Source organism: Natrix helvetica (genome assembly GCF_964273705.1).
Source record: "Natrix helvetica genome assembly, chromosome: 16".
NCBI lineage: Eukaryota > Metazoa > Chordata > Lepidosauria > Squamata > Natricidae > Natrix > Natrix helvetica.
Genome location: NC_138563.1, coordinates 3679071 through 3699946, shown reverse-complemented (window position 1 = coordinate 3699946; position 20876 = coordinate 3679071). Strand labels below are relative to the sequence as shown.

Genomic DNA, 20876 nt, shown 5'->3' with positions numbered 1-20876 from the left:
ACAGACCTCGGAAGTCACAGCTGCAAAAAAATGGGAGGCAAGAATTTAAGGGGCGAGGTGGTAGCCAACAGGATTTATAGAGAAGGGGCATAAATTGTGTGTTTACAAGGACACTGGCAAGTTTCAAGTGGGTGGACTTCAACCCCCAGAATTCCCCAGCCAACATGCATTGAGATGGGTGGGCTTCAACTCCCAGAATCCCCCAGCCAGCCTGCTTTAAGATGGGTGGACTCCAGCTCCGAGAATCCCCAGCCAGGATGCTTGAAGATGGGTGGACTTCAACTCCCAGAATCCCCCAGCCAGCCTGCTTTGAGATGGATGGACTCCAACTCCCAGAATCCCCCAGCCAGCTTGTTTTAAGAGGGATGGACTCCAACTCCCAGAATCCCCCAGCCAGCTTGTTTTAAGAGGGGTGGACTTCAACTCCCAGAATCCCCTCTCCCTCCTTCCTTCTTCTCTCCCACCCTCCCTCCCGTCTCTTTCTTTCTTTCTTTCTTTCTTTCTTTCTTTCTTTCTTTCTTTCTTTCTTTCTTTCTCTCTCTCTTTTTCTTTCTCTCTCTCTCTCTCTCCTTCCCTTTCCTCGGTTATTCTATTAAATCAAACAACCGTATTTTACAAGGTGCCTCCTGTCCTTTGTTGCACCCAGGACGCGTCTCCATTCCCCTTCTCCGAGTCCATTTAAACCCGATTAAAACCTCGTGCCGCCTCGTCTGCTTTCGCCCTCTCTGCTCAATTTTTCCCATCATGTTTAATTTAAAGCCGCGAACAGCAGAAGATCAAGATTCATGTGGCACAGCCTAGCCGGAGGGGGGGAAGAGGAACAGGGAGCAGGTTAAGACATGGGAAAATCCTGCCGCTCTTCGCTGTGGTTTTTTTTTTTTTAAATCTCCCCTAAAACCCCAGATATCTTGGGGCCCAAACACGAAATCATTAATCAAAGTGGAAAGATCAACTTCGATTTCATCAAAAAATACACAATAAGACTGCAGGGCCCGGCAAACGCCAGCACTGGGCAATTTATATTCTATTTTTTCCTCCCTTCTCTTCGGTAGCAAACCGCAATGTGAAACTGCCTTTGGTTATCTGTTTGTTAATTCTTGGTTTGTTTAAATCTTCTTTTTTCCCCCCTCCCCTCGGCTGAAAACCCTGGCTTATTCCGTTTGTCATTTTAGGGGCGAGGGAGTTTGAAGGGGGCTTTTTTCCCCAACTGATGCTCAGCTGCTCCGACAACAGGCTGCTATCCTTCGTCAACAAACCACGATTAAGACGGATCCTGGATCCAACAGGGTGGGAGGAAAGAGGGATTGTAACTTGTGTTTTTTGCTAATCCGGGGAAAGATTTCCTCCGCGGTAGAAGCCATGAAGTCGGTTTGGGAAATGTTTGGGGGATGGTTTTCTGTAAGTGGTCCTTGACTTGCGACCGCCGTTGAGATGAGAACTTCCCGTCGTTAAGTGAGTGGCATCCAAACTTTAACCCTCAATCTTGTAAGTTGCTAAGAGCCACCTTGTGGGGAGCGGGCAAACAAACAAATGACAATGCAGTTCATTTAGTGGCCGTTCAAAGTTACGATGGCACGGGAAAAAGCGACTTACGACCGTCTTTCACATTTACGACCGTTGCAGCATCCCCTCTGTGATCAAAATTCAGAGGCTTGGCAATTGACTCGTATTTATGACGGTCGCAGTGTCCCGGGGTCGCATGAAGTCCATGAGGAAACCAGATTCACTTAGCAACTGTGTTACCACCTTAATGGCTGCAGTGATTCACTTAACAACGGTGGGCAAGAAAGGCCATAAAAAGGGGCAAAACCTGACATAAAACGGACGTTTTCACCGAGCCACGTAAAGTCGGGCGTTGCTCGTGGTCGTAGCTCGAGGACTAGTCCGTGTCCAGATTCGTCAACAACTCGGGAGTCGATCCAACTGTGAGTTTGTGAGTTTTCTCGTTCGCCTGTCAGGAGTCAAACCCGTTTAACTTCATTCCGGAAGGATTGCAAGAACCATTCGCGGCACTCCGGGCCCAGCGAGTCTCATGAGTACCCGCTCCTGAGCCTGGGAAGCCATGGGGGGTCCCCGGGAGTTGCAAAACGGACTCCCCAAATTTAGCCGCTTGTCTTTGGGCTAAACGGGAGTTTGGCCCCAGAACTGAAGTGGGGCACCCGGCAAACCGCCCAACCGGCTACGAAAATGTTGCTTCAGGCATCCCGGTGAGAGGTAAGTCGGTGGGAATAAAAACACTGGGTGTCAACTTGCCTCTGGTGTTGGTGTGTTTGTGATTGTGTGTGTGTGTGAGAGAGAGGGAGAGGGAGAGAGAGAGGAGATAGATATAAATAGAGAGAGAGGATAGAGAGAGAGAGAATAGACAGACAGAGAGACAGACAGACAGCTATAAATAGAGAGAGAGAGAAATAGAAGATATATACATAGACATAGAGAGGATAGATAGAGAGAAAAGATATATAGAGAAAGATAGCTAGAGAAGATGATAAATAGAGATAGATAGATAGATAGATAGATAGATAGATAGATAGATAGATAGATTTATAGAGAGACAGAGAGACAAACATAGATAGATAGGATAGGATAGATAAAGATAGATAGAAGATATCTATTTAGATAGATAGATAGATAGATAGATAGATAGATAGATAGATAGATAGACGGAGAGAGAGACAGGGAGAGAATAGATAGATATAAATAGAGAGAGAGGATAGAGAGAGACAGAAGAGATAGACAGACAGACAGACATAAATAGAGAGCAGAAAGATAGATATAAATAGAAGAGATAGATATCTATCTATCTATAGATAGATAGATAGATAGATAGATAGATAGATAGATAGATAGATAGACAGACAAAGAGAAAGTGAGAGAGAGCAGAGAGACAGACATAAATAGCGAACAGAGAGATAAATATAAATAGAAGAGATAGATATAGAGAGGATAGAGAGAGAAGATATAGACAGACAGACAGACAGCAGACAGATGGAGAGAAAGAGAGACAGAGAGAGAGAAAGAAAGAAAGAGTTAAAGAGACAGAAAATCCTTTAGTTTTCACACTATTTTATTGATTCAGTACAAAAATGAACCACAGTTAAACCTCCACTTACAACCGGCTTGCGAATGAACTGTCATTAAGCCGAGGAATCTGTTCTTCCAGTGCCATTGTCACTTGAAACAAATGGTCGTAAGTCGAGGACATGCCACTTGGGCCGTTGGGTTCGGGCGAACTCCAGCCCTCTTTTTCACCTCTCCGGCTGGGTTCCTTTCCCTTCCCTTCCTGCCAAACTTCACCCATGGGCCAGCTGGCACCTTTCTCTCACGCTGGCTCAGGGGTTCAAAGTACAACTGTATCCTCCCTTATCAAAAGAAAATTAGTCGGGATCTCTTTCCACACACACACACACACACACAACTTCGGAGATCTCCAAATCTGTGGGAGAAAATAACCAGGAGGGTTGTCAGGTGTTGGGAAGACCAAGAACCTCACACCAAGGTGTGTCTTAGGCGCCGCGGATCAAGCAGGTAAGGGAAGCCAAGGTGAATCAACAGAAAGGATCTCCCTGTCCCACAACAATCTACGGGTGGCTGGAGAAAACAAGCCAGATCTATGCTAGATTTCACATCTGGGGCCAAACATCGATCAGAATTTCTGGATTGAATTAGAATTCAGAACATAGAATAGTAGAGTTGGAAAGGACCTCGGACGTCTTCTAGTCCAACCTGCCTGATTAGGCAGGAAACCCTATCCCGTTTCAGACAAATGGTAATCCGTAAATTCATGACGAGCCTTAGCTTTCCTCACTTCATCTTTGCAGGCTCGGGCTATTGCTGATATTCCGATATTCCACTTTTTATACTTGCCCTTTGTTTGTCTTTCAATTTGTCAGAGTGTTCTTTAGGCAGCCTTGCTGGATTGGAGAGCTTTGAGAGCTGTTGTTTTTCTTCTTCCTTGGTATTGTACTAGACTGGGCTTTTATAATCTGATTTTTCAAAAATTTCCCAAGCTTCTTGTGTTGTTTTCCTCTCAACCATGGAATCCTTTCCAAGCTCTCTCTTTTAAGTTTATTGAAATGAGCTCTCTTAAAGTCCAGGACTCTAGTTTGACTTCGTTCTATTGCTTGTGCTTGCATAATGCTGAATGATTTCAATATTGCATGATCACTCTCCCCACCCACCCACAAGGTTCCTGTAGCTTCAACACCTGCTACTTCTTGGCGGGAGGTGGGGGAAGGATTGGCGATGGGCTTTTTATGTGCTTTTGAACTGCTAGGTTGGCAGAAGCTGGGACAAGTCACGGAAGCTCACTCTGTTATGCGGCGCTGGGGATTCGAACTGCCAAACTGCCGACCTTTCTGATCGACAAGCTCAGCATCTTAGCCACTGAGCCCTAAAACACCATTATTTTTCTGGTCAAAATCAAACTTTGGGGCTCAATTAGCCCTCGGCTTACGACCGTCCAAACTTTCTGTGACTAAGCGAGGCATTTGTGAAGTGGGTCGCACCCCATTTTGTGGTTCAGTGAATCAATGACGTTAATGTAGTCACCTGGTTGTTAAGTGAATGTGGCCTTCCCCTAGAATTTGCTCCTCAGATGATCATAAAAGGGGAAATCAAGTGATCTGAGGACGCAGCAACGGTCATAAATAGAAACCAGCTGCCAAACTTAATCACCTGTTCATGAGGATACTGGAAAGGTTGTAAGTGTGAAACACGGTTGTAAGTCACTTTTTTTAGTGCCGAATGTTCATTAAATGAACTATCGTAAGTCGAAGGATTTCCTGGTCTTTGTCGTTTGTGATGTACAGGTAGTCCTCACCATACGGCAGTTCGTTTAGCGACCATTCAAAGTTACAACGGCACTCCCCAAAAAGCAACTTACGACCGTTTTTTTCGCTCTCACTTCGCAACAGCCCCACGCTCACCTGATCCAAATGGAAAAAACACTTGGCAACTGACTCGTATTTATGACGCTCGCCGAAATCCCAGGAGGGGGTCATGCGATCCCCTCTGGCGACCTAACTGCCTAACTTCACAATGGCGGTGATCCGCTTAATGACCGTGGCCAGGAAGGTGACCCCATTCCCTTCGACCAACGTCTTGCTTAGCCGCGGAAATTCTGTCCTCCCGTGAGTGTCATAAATCGAGGACTGCTTATATAACACATCCATTAGCACAATGGGTTGTCGTCTGATGCAACCATGTGAAATCACAGCTGACAATTCTTTAGCTGCCCTTCGTGCGCATCGCTTGGTTTCCAAGAATCTCCGATGTCGCAATCCACTGTGTAGATCGATTCAACACGCCCTTTTTGTAATCCGCCGATGAAAACATGGATAAGGCAAGCGCCAGAGTTGTTGTGATTGGTTTTCTTTTTTTTTTTAATGGCCCTTTATTCCACCCACCGAGTCTTTCCCAAGGACCCCGCGAGAGACAGATGTTTCCATATGAAAAGTAACATTGCCGGATTTCAGCTTTTCCGAGCAAAGCTGCCTTCCGCAATTGACCGATGGGGATTTCGGTCAATGCCGGCTGATGGTTCAATGATCATTGTGGTTCGTCGCGCCATCAGACTGGGTTTGGCCTTCCCAGCGATAGGCAGATGTGGCTGTTGGAAGGCGTTAAGCGTGATTGTGGCTAGGTATGATCTGTTCCTGGGAAAGCTGCTTTCGCAATTGACCGAAGGGGAATTTTGTCAATGCCGTCATAATGATGACATTGACAAAATTCCCTTCCGGTCATTATCATCCTTGCCCTCATTTTCTTTCGATCAAAGAGACATTTCTTTTCTCTTTCTTTTCTAGGGGAACGGGGGGCGTCCAGGGTGGTAAAAAGTACTTTTTTCCAGATAATAATAATAATAATAATAATAATAATAATAATAATAATAATAATAATAATAATAATAATATTTTTTAAAAGGTATCAGCTACAGCTGCAGCCTACTGATGTATGTAGTGTCCAATGAAATACCACTGAAAAAGAAACGTGGTTAGAAAAAGTGGCACTAAAATATTTCTGGTTTTTTCTGTCTCTCTCTTTTCTTTCTTTCTTTCTTTCTTTCTTTCTTTCTTTCTTATCTTTCTCTTCCTTCCCTTTTTTCTTTCCTTTTTTTCTTATCTTTCTCTTCCTTTGTTCCTTCCTCTCTCTTTCTTTCTCTCTTTTTTCTTTCTTTCTCATTCTCTCTGTTTCTATGTCTCTCTTACGCTGTTTCTTTGTCTCTTCCTCTCTCTTTTTCTCTCTATTTCTTTCTCTTTTTCTCAATGTGTGTCTCCCTCTATGTTTCTCTCTCTCCTTTGTCTGTCTCTTTCTTTCTTCTTTCCTTCCTTTCTCCTTCCCCCCCTCACTCCCTTTCTTTCTCTCTCCTTTTCTCTCTCTCTCTTTCACACACACATTTTCTCTCTCCTTTCTGTCTTTCTTTCTTTCCCTTCCTTCCCTCTTTTCTTTCTTTCTTTCTCTCTTTCTCTCACACACATTTTCTCTCTGTTTCCTGTCTCTTTCTTTTCTTTTTCTTCTTTTTTTCTGTCTGTCTGCCTTTCTGCCTTTCTTTGCCTTTCTTTCTTCTTTCTTCTTTCTTTCTTTCTTTCTTTCTTTCTTTCTTTCTTTCTTTCTTTCTTTCTTTCTTTCTTTCTTTCTTTCTTTCTTTCTTTCTTCTGTCTCCACCAACCTTTGCTTTGGTGTTTTTCTTCCCTGCCAGGTTGCATAACTCTTGTGCTTTTACACGCCCACGAATGAGCAATCAAAAGGAGGAGTTGAACATGACATTTGCCCAGGTGCTAACAGCCTTAAAGCACAGCACTTTGCACACTCGGCTTGGCTATATAACAAGGTTGGGGAGTTCACCCTTCGGTACTTTTTGTTCTGGCTTCCTTTTTATCTAAGCGTTTTTCTGCCAGCCTCTCTTGGAGTTGGTAGACGGCTTGTGAGGGACCTAACATGTATCTAATGTGGAAAGAGGGGCAGGAAGTAGGTTTGGCTAAGCAAGGATTAACCCAGAGTGCGTGTCGGATCTTGGTAAAGTTTTGGTGGTGGTGGAACTGGGATTTTTCCATCTTCGGACTGGTGATGAGCCACCCAGGTTCGCTTAGATGAGATGGGTGACCGTGTAAATCAAATTAATATTCAGTATGGAATAGAATGGCATGAAAGTAGAGTAGAATAGAATAGGGATGGGATAAGGATAGGACAGGACAGGACAGAACAGAGAAGAGAAAATAGAAGAGAGAAGAGAGAATAGAACAGAATAAAATAGGAAAAGGAGAGAAGAGAAGAAAAAATAGAGCATAGAATTGAAGAGAGAATAGAATAGAATAAAATAGGAAGAGAAGGAAAGAAGAGAACAGAATAGAGAAGAGAACAAAATAGGAATAGAAGAGAAGAGACGAAAAAATAGAAGAGAGAATAGAATAAAATAGGAATAAAAGAGAAGAAAAAATAGAAGAGAGAATAGAATAAAATAGGAAGAGAAGAGAAGAAAAAATAGAATAGTATAAAATAGGAAGAGAAGAGAAGAAAAAATAGAATAGTATAAAATAGGAATAGAAGAGAAGAAAAAATAGAAGAGAGAATAGAATAAAATAGAAATAGAAGAGTAGAAAAAATAGGAGAGAATAGAATAAAACAGGAATAGAAGAAAAAATAGAAGAGAGAATAGAATAAAATAGGAAGAGAAGAGAAGAAAAATAGAATAGTATAAAATAGGAACAGAAGAGAAGAAAAAATAGAATAGTATAAAATAGGAATAGAAGAGAAGAAAAAATAGAAGAGAGAATAGAATAAAATAGAAATAGAAGAGTAGAAAAAATAGGAGAGAATAGAATAAAACAGGAATAGAAGAAAAAATAGAAGAGAGAATAGAATAAAATAGGAATAGAAGAGAAGAAAAAATAGAATAGAATAAAATAGGAAGAGAAGAGAAGAGAAAATAGAAGAGGAGATAGAATAGAATAAAATAGAAATAGAAGAGAAGAAAAAATAGGAGAGAATAGGAGAGAATAGAATAAAATACGAATAGAAGAGAAGAAGAGAACAAAATAGGAATAGAAGAAAAAATAAGAGAGAGAATAGAATAAAATAGGAATAGAAGAGAACAGAACAGAATAGAATAATATAGTATAGTATAATATAATTAATATAATAATATAGTACTAATGTAATGTAATAGAACGTAATTATAATAACCTTCAAAAGACAGGATGGCGCAATGATAAAAGATCCCAAGATCAAGACTGAGGAAAACTGGCTTCAAGATCCGCTTTAGTCAGAGAAGCGGTGAGTTAGTCGTTTCCTCTCGGCCAGCCTACCTCGCTGGGTTGTTGTGTGTGTGGGGGAAACACAGCAGCCCCGGCCGGCCTCTTCCTCACCCAACCAGCAAATCCCTTAAAACCATCAAGAAAGAAGGCAGATGAGACTCTGGCATTTCCCTTAGGGAACCGGCCCTGGCACCATGGAGAATTCCTCGGATGGCGAAGGCAGGAATCTCTGGAGTGAGGCTGACCCAGAAGGGGAGGAGAAGACCTGTGCCGTGTGCGGAGACCGAGCCAGCGGCTACCACTTCCACGCCATGACCTGTGAAGGCTGCAAAGGGTTCTTCCGGTACGCATGGAGGCCTTCGGCTTCTCTTCCTCTTCCTCTCTCTCTCTTTCTCTCAGCCTCAACCATGAGGACTAGAGCCTTGCGGAGGCTGCTTATTTCAAGCCAGGCGTTCTCTCAGCAGAGGTTAGGGACCCAAGAAGGGAAAAGAGGCCTTCCTCCTTCCCACCCACCCCACTCTTAGGTGCTTTGCCGGAAATCAAGACTGTGCCAGAAACGCGGGGAAGAATGAAAAGGAAAAAAAAGAAGAATGGAGGAAAGAAAGAAAAGTGAAGCAGCGAAGGAAGGAAGGGAGAGGAGGGAGGGAGAGAAGGGAGGTGGGAGGGAGGGAGGAGGGAGGGAGGAAGGGAAGAAGGATGGAAGGAAGAAGGGAGGAAGGAAGGAAAGGGGAGGGAGAGAGAGAAGGAAGGAATAAAGTAACAAAGGAAAGAGGGTGGGCGGTAGGAAGGAGGAAGAATGGAAGGAAGGAAGGAAAGAAAGAAAGGGGAGGGAGGATAGAAAGAAGGAAGGAACAAAGGAAGGAAAGAAGGTGGGAGGAAGGAAGGAAAGAAAGAAAGTTGGAGGGAGGGAATGAAGGAGGAAGGAAGAAAAGAAAGAAAGTCGGAGGGAGGGAGGGAAGGATGGAAGGAAGGAAGGAAGGGGAGGGGAGAGAAGGGGGAGAGGAGGAAGGAATAAAGGAATAAAGGGAAAAAGAAAGAAAAAGAAAGAAGGTTGGAGCGAGGGAGGGAAGAAATAAGGGAGGGAGGGAGGATCAAAATGGAAAAAAAGGAAGGAAGGAGGGAGGGAGGAAGGAAAAGAAAGAAGATTGGTGGGAGGGAGGGAAGGGAAGGAAGAAAGGAGGGAGGGAGGGAGGGAGGAAGAAAAGAAAGAAAGAAGATTGGTGGGAGGGAGGGAGGAAAGGGAAGGGGAAGGAAGGAAGGAAGGAAGGAAGGAAAGAAGGAAGGAAGGATCCTTTTTAATCCCCAAATCCATAAACCATCAACCCAGTCTTAAGGCTTTTGGTCTTTTAAAAGAAAATCTTGATTATTTTCCCAACCGAACTGCGAACTCATCTCCTCTCTTCATCATCTAAAAGCAAGCTCGGATTCTAGTCCTCGTGGTTCTGGCCTGAGGCAGGCGAAAGCACAGGTTTCTAGCCCTCATGACTCCAGCTCAAGCTTCTTCCCCTTGCCTTGCAGGAGGACGGTGCTGAAGGGCATCCAGTTCACTTGCCCCTTTACTCAGACCTGCCCCGTCACCAAAGCCAAGCGGAGACAATGCCAGGCGTGTCGGTACAAGAAATGCCTCACGGTGGGCATGAGGAAGGACAGTAAGTGGGAGGGGGCCAGGATCTGTCCCTCTGTCTGTCTGTCTGTCTGTCTTCCTTCTCTTCCTCTCTTCTCTTCTCTTTCTTTCCTCCCTCTCTTCTCTCTCTTTGTCTCTCTGTCGTTCTTTACCTCAATCTTTTCCTTCCTTCCTTCCTTCCTTCCTTCCTTCCTTCCTTCCTTCCTTCCTTCCTTCCTTCCTTCCCGTTTCCCTTTCTTTCTTTCTTTCTTTCTTTCTTTCTTTCTTTCTTTCTTTCTTTCTTTTTCTCCCTCTCTTTTCTCCCTCTCTCTGTCTCTCTTTCTTTCCTTCACCTCTATCTTTTCCTCCCTTCTTCCTTTCTCTTTTTTAATTTCTCATTTCTGTTTTCACTTGCTTTCCCATTCCCTTCCCTCCTTCCTCAAACAAAAACAAGAGATTTCCCTCCCAAAACTCCCAGACAGGCTCTCTGGAGCTCCCACTGATTCCATCGAGGTGAAATCAGGATCCGGGCAGGGAGGGGAGGCTGGATTTCCCTCCCACCCCCAAGCCCACAGGGCACAGATGGGGAGGGCGGGGGGGGGAGAGACAGGAACCCGAAGCGCATGATGGCAGCTGCAGCCACTGCAGGCGAGTGAGCGGTTGATGCATTGCAGCTTCGCCTTCTGACCCGCAATCCCAGTTTTGGGCAGGTTGCGAAGCAGGGTAGCAGCTGGCAGGCGCAGCAGCTGGCATCACATGCCAGGGCTGGGGGGCTCCAGGGTGGCCTCTGAATAGCCATTTGGGGTGAGGGGGCGAAGAGAGATGCTCGAAGCACACACACACCCCAAACCCGGGCAGAGACTGGCAGGGCAGAGTAATTTGAGAAAAGGCCAGCTGGAGGGGACTGGCCAACTTTTCTGCAAGCAGGAAAAAAGAGCAAAATTGGAAACCAGCATGCTAAAAAAGAAACGAAAAGCCAACTTAAGATCGGCTTCGGATTGAAAAGGCTGCTGGCGGGAGGGGGGGGGGCTGGCATGGAAGGCAGAAATAGGGTCAGGGTCTTGCTACCTGCCTGGGGGTTTACGGTCCAGGCAGTCCTCAACTTAGGAGCAAAATTGGGGATGCAGAAGGGAGGGAGGGAGGAAGGGAAGAATAGAGAAAGAAGGAGGGAAGGAAGGAAGGAGGGAGGGAAGGAGGGGAAAAGGAAGGAAGGAAGAGGGATGAAATGGAAGGAGGGATGAAACGAAGGAAGAAAAAAGGAAGCAAGCAAAGGGAGAAATAGAGAAGGAAGGAAGGAAAGAAGGAAGGAAGGAGGGAAGCAAAGGGAGAAATAGAGAAGGAAGGAAGGAAAGAAGAAAGCAAAGGGAGAAATAGAGAAGGAAGGAAGGAAAGAAGGAAGGAAGGAGGGAAGCAAAGGGAGAAATAGAGAAGGAAGGAAGGAAAGAAGAAAGCAAAGGGAGAAATAGAGAAGGAAGGAAGGAAAGAAAGAAGGAGGGAAGGAAAGGAAGAAATAGAGAAGGGAGGAGGGAGGGAGGAAGATGGATGTAATGGAGGGAGGGATGGAAGGAAGGAAGAAGAGGGAGACAAAGGGAGAACTAGAGAGGGAAGGAAGGACAGAAGGAAGGAGGGAAGCAAAGGGAGAAATAGAGAAGGAAGGAGAGAGGGAGGGAGGGAGGAAGGAAGATGGATAGAAGGGAGGGAAGGAAGGAAGAAAAGAAGGACGGAAACAAAGGGGAAACTAGAGAGGGAAGGAAGGAAAGACGGAAGGAAGAGTACGGATGTCACGGAAGGAGGGATGTACAGAAGGAAGAAAGAAAAGAAGGAGGGAAACAAAAAGAGAAACAGAAAAGAAAGGAAGGCAAGACAAGGACACTCTTAAGCCACCTTTTTCAGTAAATCCCGATCTGTCACTAAACGAACGGCTCTGAGACGGGGACAACTTGCAAACCAGCATTCGAGCCCCCGATCGTCTTTTTCCTCCCCCCATTTTGCCAGTGATCATGTCGGAAGACGCCCTGGATGCCCGCCGAGCGCTGCGTAAGCGAAAGATGCAGAAATGCCCCCCGATTCTCCCCGCCGACCCCCCGGAGGATCCTGGCTTGTCTCCTGAACAGGAACACCTGATCGAGATGCTCACTGAAGCGCACAAGAAACACTTCGATTCCACTTTCTCCCAGTTCAACCACTACCAAGTGAGCCATTAAGGGGGACCGATCTCCTCCCTTCACACAACTCTCTTAACCCGGGTTAGGCTCTCTTCGGTCGGGGTTTAAGACAGCCCCAGATCGGGGGTGTTGAAACCAAAGTCAGGCCCGTTGATACTGATAGTCCTCGATTTACGATCACAAAAGACCCCCAAATTTCTATGGCGAAGTGACGTCAGTCCCTTTCTGGCCACGGTTGTTAAGCGAATCGCCACCCTTGTTAAGTTAGCCATGCGGCTGCTCAGGGAATCCGGGCTTCCCCATGGCCAGAAGGTCGCAAAAGGGGATCACACCACCACTGCAACCGTCGTAAGTCTATGCCAGTTGCCAAGGCCTGTCTGAATTTGGTTTAGGGGATCGTGAGTAGGCTGCAACGGCCGTAAGTGTGAAACTTGGTCCAGATACACTTTTCTCGGGGCCGTCGTGACTTCCAAGGGGCCCGAAATGAACCGTTGTAAGTCGAGGACTATCTCTAGATGTCATGGTGGTGAGTCCTAAAGGTTAGAGAGTTTAGTTCAGTGCTGAACAGCGAGGAGGGAAGCGGTGATCTGTGCATTGCCCTTCCATAATACAAAATAAAATTAATCACATCAAATAAAAAATGTCAAAATGAAATAAACATCATCATTTAACGACCCCATAATCCCTTGCAAGGTAGAACCTGGGCAACTGAATAGAGTGAGCAGAGTGCTTTTACTGGCCGGATGCCTTTCGTGTCGCCAGTGCGGAGTTTTGTTCGGCAGATAATATTCTCATTGTGCTCAGAGAGAGAGAAATATCTGCCCCTACCTAGGCTCGAGCTCACAGCCTGCCGATTGTGAGGCGAGAGCTCCACCTATGGGCCTCTGCACCGCTCCTCAAAATAAAATAAAGAATCGTAACAAAATACGATGCCATGATAAAATAAAAATAAAAATGCCCAAATAAAATAAAACCAAAGGCAAAATATCAATATGAAATCGAGTACAAAAATATCAACGTCAGATAAGACCTCAGATTGGATCCTGCAAAAGAAGACATCATAATATCTCTATATAAAACTGTGTGTGTGTGTGTGTGTGTGTGTGTGTGTGTGTGTGTGTGTGTGTGTGTACCAGCATAACACTGGAACGCATCGAGCGATTTCAAACAAACTTGGTACACAGATAACTTATTCTCTGGAGAAAAATACTATGGGGATAAGATACCCCTAACACCCTTTGGGGTGTGTGTTCTGTTAAGATACAGCCTGTTGTGCCTTAAAATGGCTTCTACTGTACTGCCCTAAAATGGCATCTACTGTACATCCGACATTAGAAATTACGTTTAGTCCGGACATTTCCCCACTATATATTCCTGGCTAGTATAGAATAAAAAATACCAAACTAGAATATCAAAATGAAGCAATCCAAAATAAAATATCATATCGAGGACTTACCTGTAAGGCAGGATGGGGTTGTCCCAGCTCTGGGGGAAGGTCTCATCCACAGCATCCTCAGTGAAGGCATCTGACCCAGCTTCTCTCTGCAGCCGCCAGTCCGTCTCAGCCTCCACAATCCGGACATCCGAGGTTCTCAGGAGGCTTCCTTCTCTTCTCTGTATCTCCTGTCCGCCCACGAGGACAACCCTGAGGAGGTCCTACCTGACGTCTTCTCCCTCCTGCCCCTGTTTGCCGACCTCAGCACCTTCATGATCCAGCAAATCATCCAGTTCGCCAAGGCCATCCCAGCTTTTAGGTGAGTGTGGAGGAGTTGTGAGGATGGATGGACCATCTCCATCTTCCCTGAATCTAATCCAGGAGAGAAGCAATCTTGGAGTGAAGGAGAAACTTCCTAATGGTGAGAGGAGAATGAACCAATGGAAAGGCTTGCCACTAGAAGATGTCACTGGAGGTTTGTTTAAGGAGAGACTGGACAGTCATTTGTCTGAAATAGTATGGGGCTTCCTGGTTGAACAAGGGGTTGGACTAGAGACCTCCAAAGCTCCTTCAACTCTGTTATTCTGCTATCCTTCCTCCTTCTTTTCTTCCTTCCTTCCCTTCAATCCATCTATTTATCTACTCACCTTCCTTCCTTCCTTCCCTTCAATCCATCTATCTACTCATCTTCCTTCCTTCCCTTCAATCCATCTATCTACTCATCTTCCTTCCTTCCTTCCTTCCTTCCCTTCAATCCATCTATTTATCTACTAACCTTCCTTCCTTCCCTTCAATCCATCTATCTACTCATCTTCCTTCCTTCCTTCCTTCCTTCCTTCCTTCCTTCCTTCCTTCCTTCCTTCCTTCCTTCCTTCCTTCCCTTCAATCCATCTATTTATCTACTCACCTTCCTTCCTTCCCTTCAATCCATCTATCTACTCATCTACCTTCCTTCCTTCCTTCCCTTCAATCCATCTATTTATCTACTAACCTCCCTTCCTTCCCTTCAATCCATCTCTTTATCTACTCATCCGGAAACTGCCCGTTTCCCAACTTCTGGTAGGCTCTTCTTAAGAGCATCCCCACAACCTCCGCTTCTAATCTCGGTCTTCCTCCCTTAGAAATCTGCCCATGGATGACCAGATCTCCCTTCTAAAAGGAGCCACCCTGGAGATCTGCCAGATCCAGTTCAACACGGTATTCAACGAGGAAACGAACACTTGGACGTGCGGCCCCCACTGCTACAGCATCAAAGATGGCGCCCTGGGTAGGTCGGGGTGTGTGTGGAAGAGAATTCATGGTGCCCCTCTTGTGAGTTCACAATTGTGATGCATCACACCAGACACTTCTGCACACAGGGAGGAGCTGCCTCCACCTTCCCCTTACATCAATATTAAGATTGTGTGGACTTCAACCCCCAGAATGCCCTAGCCAGCAGAATGCGAGGGAATTCTGGGAGTTGAAGTCTTAAACCATGCTGGCTGGGGAGTTCTGGAAGTCCTCCCATCTTAAAGATAGGGAATTCTGGGAACTGAAGTCCACCCATCTTAAAGCATGTTGGCTGGGGGATTCTGGGAGTTGAAGTCCATCCCACTTAAAGCATGTTGGCTGGGGGATTCTGGGAGTTGAAGTCCATCCCTCTTAAAGCATGCTGGCTGGGGGATTCTGGGAGTTGACGTCCATCCCTCTTAAAGCATGCTGGCTGGGGATTCTGGGAGTTGAAGTCCATCCCTCTTAAAGCATGCTGGCTGGGGGATTCTGGGAGATGAAGTCCACCCATCTTAAAGCATAGACAATTGGAGAATTCTGCCAATTGGTTCACTATCTTAAAGCAAGTTGGCTGAGGGAATGCTGAGAGTTGAAGTCCACACCTTTTAAAGCATGCAGGCTGGGGAATTCTGGGAGTTTAAACCAAGCTGGCTGGGGGAATTCTGGGAGTCGAAGTCCACCCCTCTTAAAATTGCCAAACGTTGAGAAACACCCCCTACCTACACAACCACTTATGGTTGATGGAACTATTTTTATTTTTTTCCGAGAAAGGAAATGAAACCGAGAAGAAGTTGGACATGAAAGATGAACCAAACAGCCGAGACCATATACATATTTCATTACATACGAGAAATCATTCGCTGCCATTTTTAAATACCCAAGAAACCTAGCTTGTATAAAACTATATCGACCAGGTTTCCCAGCCCTCGGATCAAAGGCCGGGCCAAGCCAATGCGCCCATCAACCATCCTAAATTATAAATATTGTGATTATTTTGGCTGACGCCAGCCCGCTCCATTCTCCCATGTGCACCCGTAATGTTTAATCTCTAAATTTATAGGTCGGTAATGCGGAAACGCGCTCGCTATTTAAATCTCTGGCACATTTTCTAAAGCCACGTATGGATTGCAGAAGAAAACAAGGGCAATGATTAATTTATACGCTGCAGTATAAAAAAAGGCATCGCCTCGTCTGGCACCGTTATTTGTTAAGAGTTTCGTGGTTCAAACCGAGGGCTTGCAAACCCAGCAAGCTACGAAGCGAACAAACCACGATTGGTGGCCACGTTAGGAGGAGCCCCTCTGCCCCCATTGCTGAGTGATTGCAGCAATGATTAGTAGGGTACTAACACCACTCCATAAAGCCCTAGTAAGACCACACCTAGAATCCTTCATCCTGTTTTGGTCACCACACTATAAAAAAGAGATGGAGACTCTAGAAAGAGTGCAGAGAAGAGAAACCAGGATGATTAGGGGATTGGAGGCTAAAACCTACGATGAACAGTTGCAGGAACTGGGAATGGCTTCTCTAGGGAAGAGAAGGACCAGAGGAGACAGGAGAGCATCTTCCAGTATTTGAGGGGCTTCCCCAGAGAGGAGGAAGGGGGTCCAGCTATTCTCCGAGGCACCCGAAGGCCAGAGAAGGAATAATGAATGGAAACTGATCCAGGAGAGATTCAACCTGGAAATAAGGAGGAATTTTCTGACAGTGAGAACAATCAACCGATGGAACAGAAGTTGCCTTTGGAAGTTGTGGGAGCTTCATCCCTGGAAGCTTTCAAGAAGAGACTGGACTGCCCTCGGTCAGAAATGGTGTAGGGTCTCCTGTTTGAGCTAGATGACCTACAAGGTCCCTTCCAACTCCGTTATTCTGGCGAATGGAGAAATTAATTCTCGATGAATTAAAATAGAGAAATCTGCTTTCGTTTAATTCAGACCGGTCAGAGAGGGTATCTAATTGGGCAAAGCTTTGGCTATCCAATAGGGTGGTGGCCTTGATGGAGAATCCTTGATGTACAATGATTTGCTCAAAGTTATGACGGCACTGAAAAAAAAGTGACTTGCTTGTGGTCGTAAGGCGAGAACTGCTGTACCCACATGTAATATATTTCATTCTAGTTTCCCATTGATGAGAAAAACTGATCAAGAAAAGAACGGTTTAGAGGATTAAATGGTTAATCTACCCAAAGGATTAAAAGGGGTGAAATTTGATATATATAAAGGCAAAAGTTCCCCTCGCACATATGTGCTAGTCGTTCCTGGCTCTAGGGGGTGGTGCTCATCTCCGTTTCAAAGCCGAAGAGCCAGCGCTGTCCGAAGACGTCTCCATGGTCATGTGACTGACGTGACTCAACGCCGAAGGCGCACGGAACGCTGTTCCCTTCCCACCAAAGGTGGTTCCTATTTTTCTACTTGCGTTTTTTTAACCTGTTTTCAAACCGCTAGGTTGGCGGAAGCTGGGACAAGTATATATATATATATTATATATATATATATATATATATATATATATATATATATATATATATATATATATATATATATATATATATATATATATATATATATATATATATATATATATATATATATATATATATATTTCTTAGATTTTTTTTTTTCTTAGATTTTTAGATTTTTAGAAGTGACGGGAGCTCGCTCCATTACGCGGCGCGAGGGATTCGAACCGCCGAACTGCCAACCTTCGCGACCAACGAGGCTGCTGGGAATTGTAGTTTGGCAATCTCTGGAGGGGCTACAGGGTTTTTTTTCTCCAAAACCTGGTGTCTCATCCGTCCCTTTCAGAAAGCGACCTCCTATTCTCTCCCCCTCATCCTCGGGATCCCCCTGGGGGATTAATATTAAAAGCATTGGATTAATTAAGAGCCAGATAAACGAGGCTGAACATCTGGATGGTTGGTGTGTGAGTTTGTATTTATTTATGTATTCACGGAGTCCAGATAGATAGAATAAACTGTAATTAATCTCGGGGAGAGATTAAACCACCATGGAGCCAAGGATGGAGAAGAGATTATGGAGATTTCCCGCTGGGAAGGCAGTTTGTGTGTGTATTTCACAAGTGGGTCAAACTGGAGTCGCCTTGGGTTGTGTGAAAGCCCCCTCCTGTGGGCAAACAGGGGTATTTATCCAAAGAAGGAGAGAAAATACCAGGATGGCTTCTAGGATGTCACAAGTCACTGATCCCAGCTTTTCTTTCTTTCTTTCTTTTTCTCTCTAACACTTTCTCTCTTTCCTGCCTCTGTCTTTCTTTCTTTCTTTCCTTCTTTTTTCTTTCTCTTCTTCTCTCTCACACTATCTTTCTCCTGTCTTTCTCTCTCTCTCTCTCTCCTGTCTCCCTTTCTTTCTTTCTCTTTCCTTCTTTTTTCTTTTTCTTTCTCTTCTCTCTCACACTCTTTCTCCTGTCTTCCTTTTTCTCTCTCTCTCTTTCTTTCTCTCTCTCACTTTCTCTCTCTCCTGTCTCCCTTTCTTTCTTTCCTTCTTTCCTTCTTTTTCTTTTTCTCTCTCACTCTCTCTTTCTTCTATCTTTCTTTCTTTCTCTCTTTCTTTCTCTCTCTCTCTCACTTTCTCTCTCTCCTGTCTCCCTTTCTTTCTTTGCTCTCTTTATCTCTCTCTTTCTCCCTTTTTCTTTCTTTTCTCTCTCTCTTTCTCTCTCTCACTTTCTCCTATCTCCCTTTCTTTCTTTGTTTTTCTTTCTTTCTTCTCTTTCTCTTTTTTCTCTTTCTCTCTCTCACACTTTCTCTCTCTTCTGTCTCCCTGTCTCCATCTCTCTCTCTCTTTCCCTCTTTCTTTTTTCTCTCACTTTCTCTCTCCCCTCCCTTTCTTTCTCTCTCTCTCTTTCTCTCTTTCCTCTCTCTTTATTTCTCACACTTTCTCTCCCTTCCTTCCTTCCTTCCTTCCTTCCTTCCTTTCCCGTCCAGCTGGATTTCAACAGATCTATTTAGAGCCGCTGCTGAAATTCCACATCAGTTTGAGGAAACTGAGGCTGCATGAAGTACGTCTTATTGCAAGCCCTGGTGCTCTTCTACCCAGGTGAGACCCCCGCCCCCACCCCGTTCACGAGGGGGCTCTATCCCACCTGCCCAACATTCAGGGGAGATTAGGGTTCCTGCTCTGGATGCAAGGGGTTGGACTGGATGGCCTCTAAAGCCCCTTCCAGTCTTTTAAATTCTATATATAATTCTACTGGATCCCTGCCTTGACCAGGGGGTTGGACTAGATGACCCCCAAGGCCCCTTCTGAAGCTTTCACCTTCTGAGCCTGAATCCTAAGGAGCCTAGGATGGCTTCAGCTTTCCATTTCTTTTCCTTTGCTCCGTTTCGCTTCCTCGGGGACCACCCCCTCCTCCCAGGCCTCCCCCCCTTCTTCCTCCGCACCCCCAAAAACCTCTCCCTTCATAGATCACATGGACGTGACCCAACGGGAGGAGATCGATCGGACGCAGGAGACGATTGCTCTGACGTTGAAGAAATATATCGACCACTGGCATCCCTGGCCGGAAGGCAGGTAAGAATCTTCAAGTCCATCCATCTTAAAGCATGCTGGCTGGGGGATTCTGGGAGTTGAAGCCCACCCTTCTTAAAGCAGGCTGGCTGGGGGATTCTGGGAGTTGAAGTCCTCCCCTCTTAAAGCATGCTGGCTGGGGGATTTTGGGAGTTGAAGTCCACCCATCTTAAAGCAGGCTGGCTGGGGGATTCTGGGAGTTGAAGTCCTCCCCTCTTAAAGCAGGCTGGCTGGGGGATTTTGGGAGTTGAAGTCCTCCCCTCTTAAAGCAGGCTGGCTGGGGGATTCTGGGAGTTGAAGTCCTCCCCTCTTAAAGCAGGCTGGCTGGGGGATTCTGGGAGTTGAAGACCACCCTTCTTAAAGCAGGCTGGCTGGGGGATTCTGGGAGTTGAAGTCCTCCCCTCTTAAAGCAGGCTGGCTGGGGGATTCTGGGAGTTGAAGCCTGCCCCGCTTAAAGGATGCTGGCTCAAAGTCAAGATGGCTTTAAGTGAAATATTTTTAAAGGGATGCCTGAATTATTATAAATAGTCCTCGATTTACGGCCGCAATTGACACCAGAATTTCTGGCAGTGGATAAGCGAGTCACGCCGGATTCTGCGGCCTCGTTTTACCTCAGATATTAAGCAAACCGCTGCCGTTGTTAAGTGAACCACATGGTCATTAAACGAATCCAGCTTCCTCCATTGACAGTTTCCCACAAGCAAATTCAAGAGGGGGGGGAGTCCGATTCACTTAACGACCGGATTCGCTTCGTGACAGCGGCAATTCCCTTAAATTGCTGAGGAGAAATTTACTTTCATCACCGCCTGGCTTGGAAACGTTGGCCCCGGTTACCGTCGTAAGTCGAGGACTACATGGAATGAGGGAAGAAGGAGGAAGGAAGAGGGAACGAACTGGATGGATGGGTCTTTTAATCTTCTTTTTTTCCCCCTAAGGTTTCTCTATGCCAAACTTCTCCTTCTGTTGACCGAGCTTCGGACGTTAAAAGTGGAAAACACCCGACAGATCCTTCATATTGACGACTGTCAAAATCTCTCGTCCATGACTCCCCTGCTCTCCGAAATTATCAGCTAAAAAGGGGAAACCTCTGCTTTGCAAATAGATACAGGTTGTCCCCCGACTTACAACAGCTTGTTTAGTGACCATTCCGAGTCACTAAACAGGAAAAAGGAACATGTTTCACACTTACGGCCGTCACGGCGTCCTCAACTGCTCATATTTATGACGGCTGCGGTGTTCCGGTTTCGGTTGATCTCCTTTTGTGACCTTCTAACCAGCAGAGCCAAGCGGGGTGGGGTGGGAAGTTAGATTCACTTAGCGTCCGTGTTCCATGTTATTAGCAACCACTGCAGTGATTTACTTAACGACGGTGGCCAGAAAGGCCGCACGAGGGGGCGAAACTCACTTAACCGACGTCTCGCTTAGCAACGTACATTTGGGGCTCCGTTGTGGTCGTTAAGTCGGGGGACTGAATTCCAGCAGGCAGAGGATTCTCTTGGAAATGCTATTTTGCTCATTTTAAGAAACGCAACGAGGAAATGGACTCTTCCCTGCTCTCCCAATAGCACTTTAATGGTAGCAATTAATTAAATTAAAACATGGTTTATTTTTCCAGATTGGTTTTTCATCTTT

At 45.5% G+C, this 20876-nt stretch overlaps 1 protein-coding gene across 1 annotated transcript; it reads left to right on the top strand.

Annotated features, from left to right (window-relative positions):
* Positions 1 to 2032: 2032 nt before the first annotated feature.
* NR1I3 (nuclear receptor subfamily 1 group I member 3) lies at positions 2033 to 20860 on the top strand. Its single transcript, XM_081968236.1, is given in 10 exon segments — positions 2033 to 2214; positions 8429 to 8595; positions 9771 to 9901; positions 11851 to 12047; positions 13569 to 13774; positions 14577 to 14722; positions 18662 to 18734; positions 18736 to 18773; positions 19142 to 19247; positions 20180 to 20860. Coding segments are annotated over 9 exon segments (1185 nt in total). The 5' UTR covers positions 2033 to 2214; positions 8429 to 8446; the 3' UTR covers positions 20319 to 20860.
* The last annotated feature ends 16 nt before the right edge of the window (positions 20861 to 20876 follow it).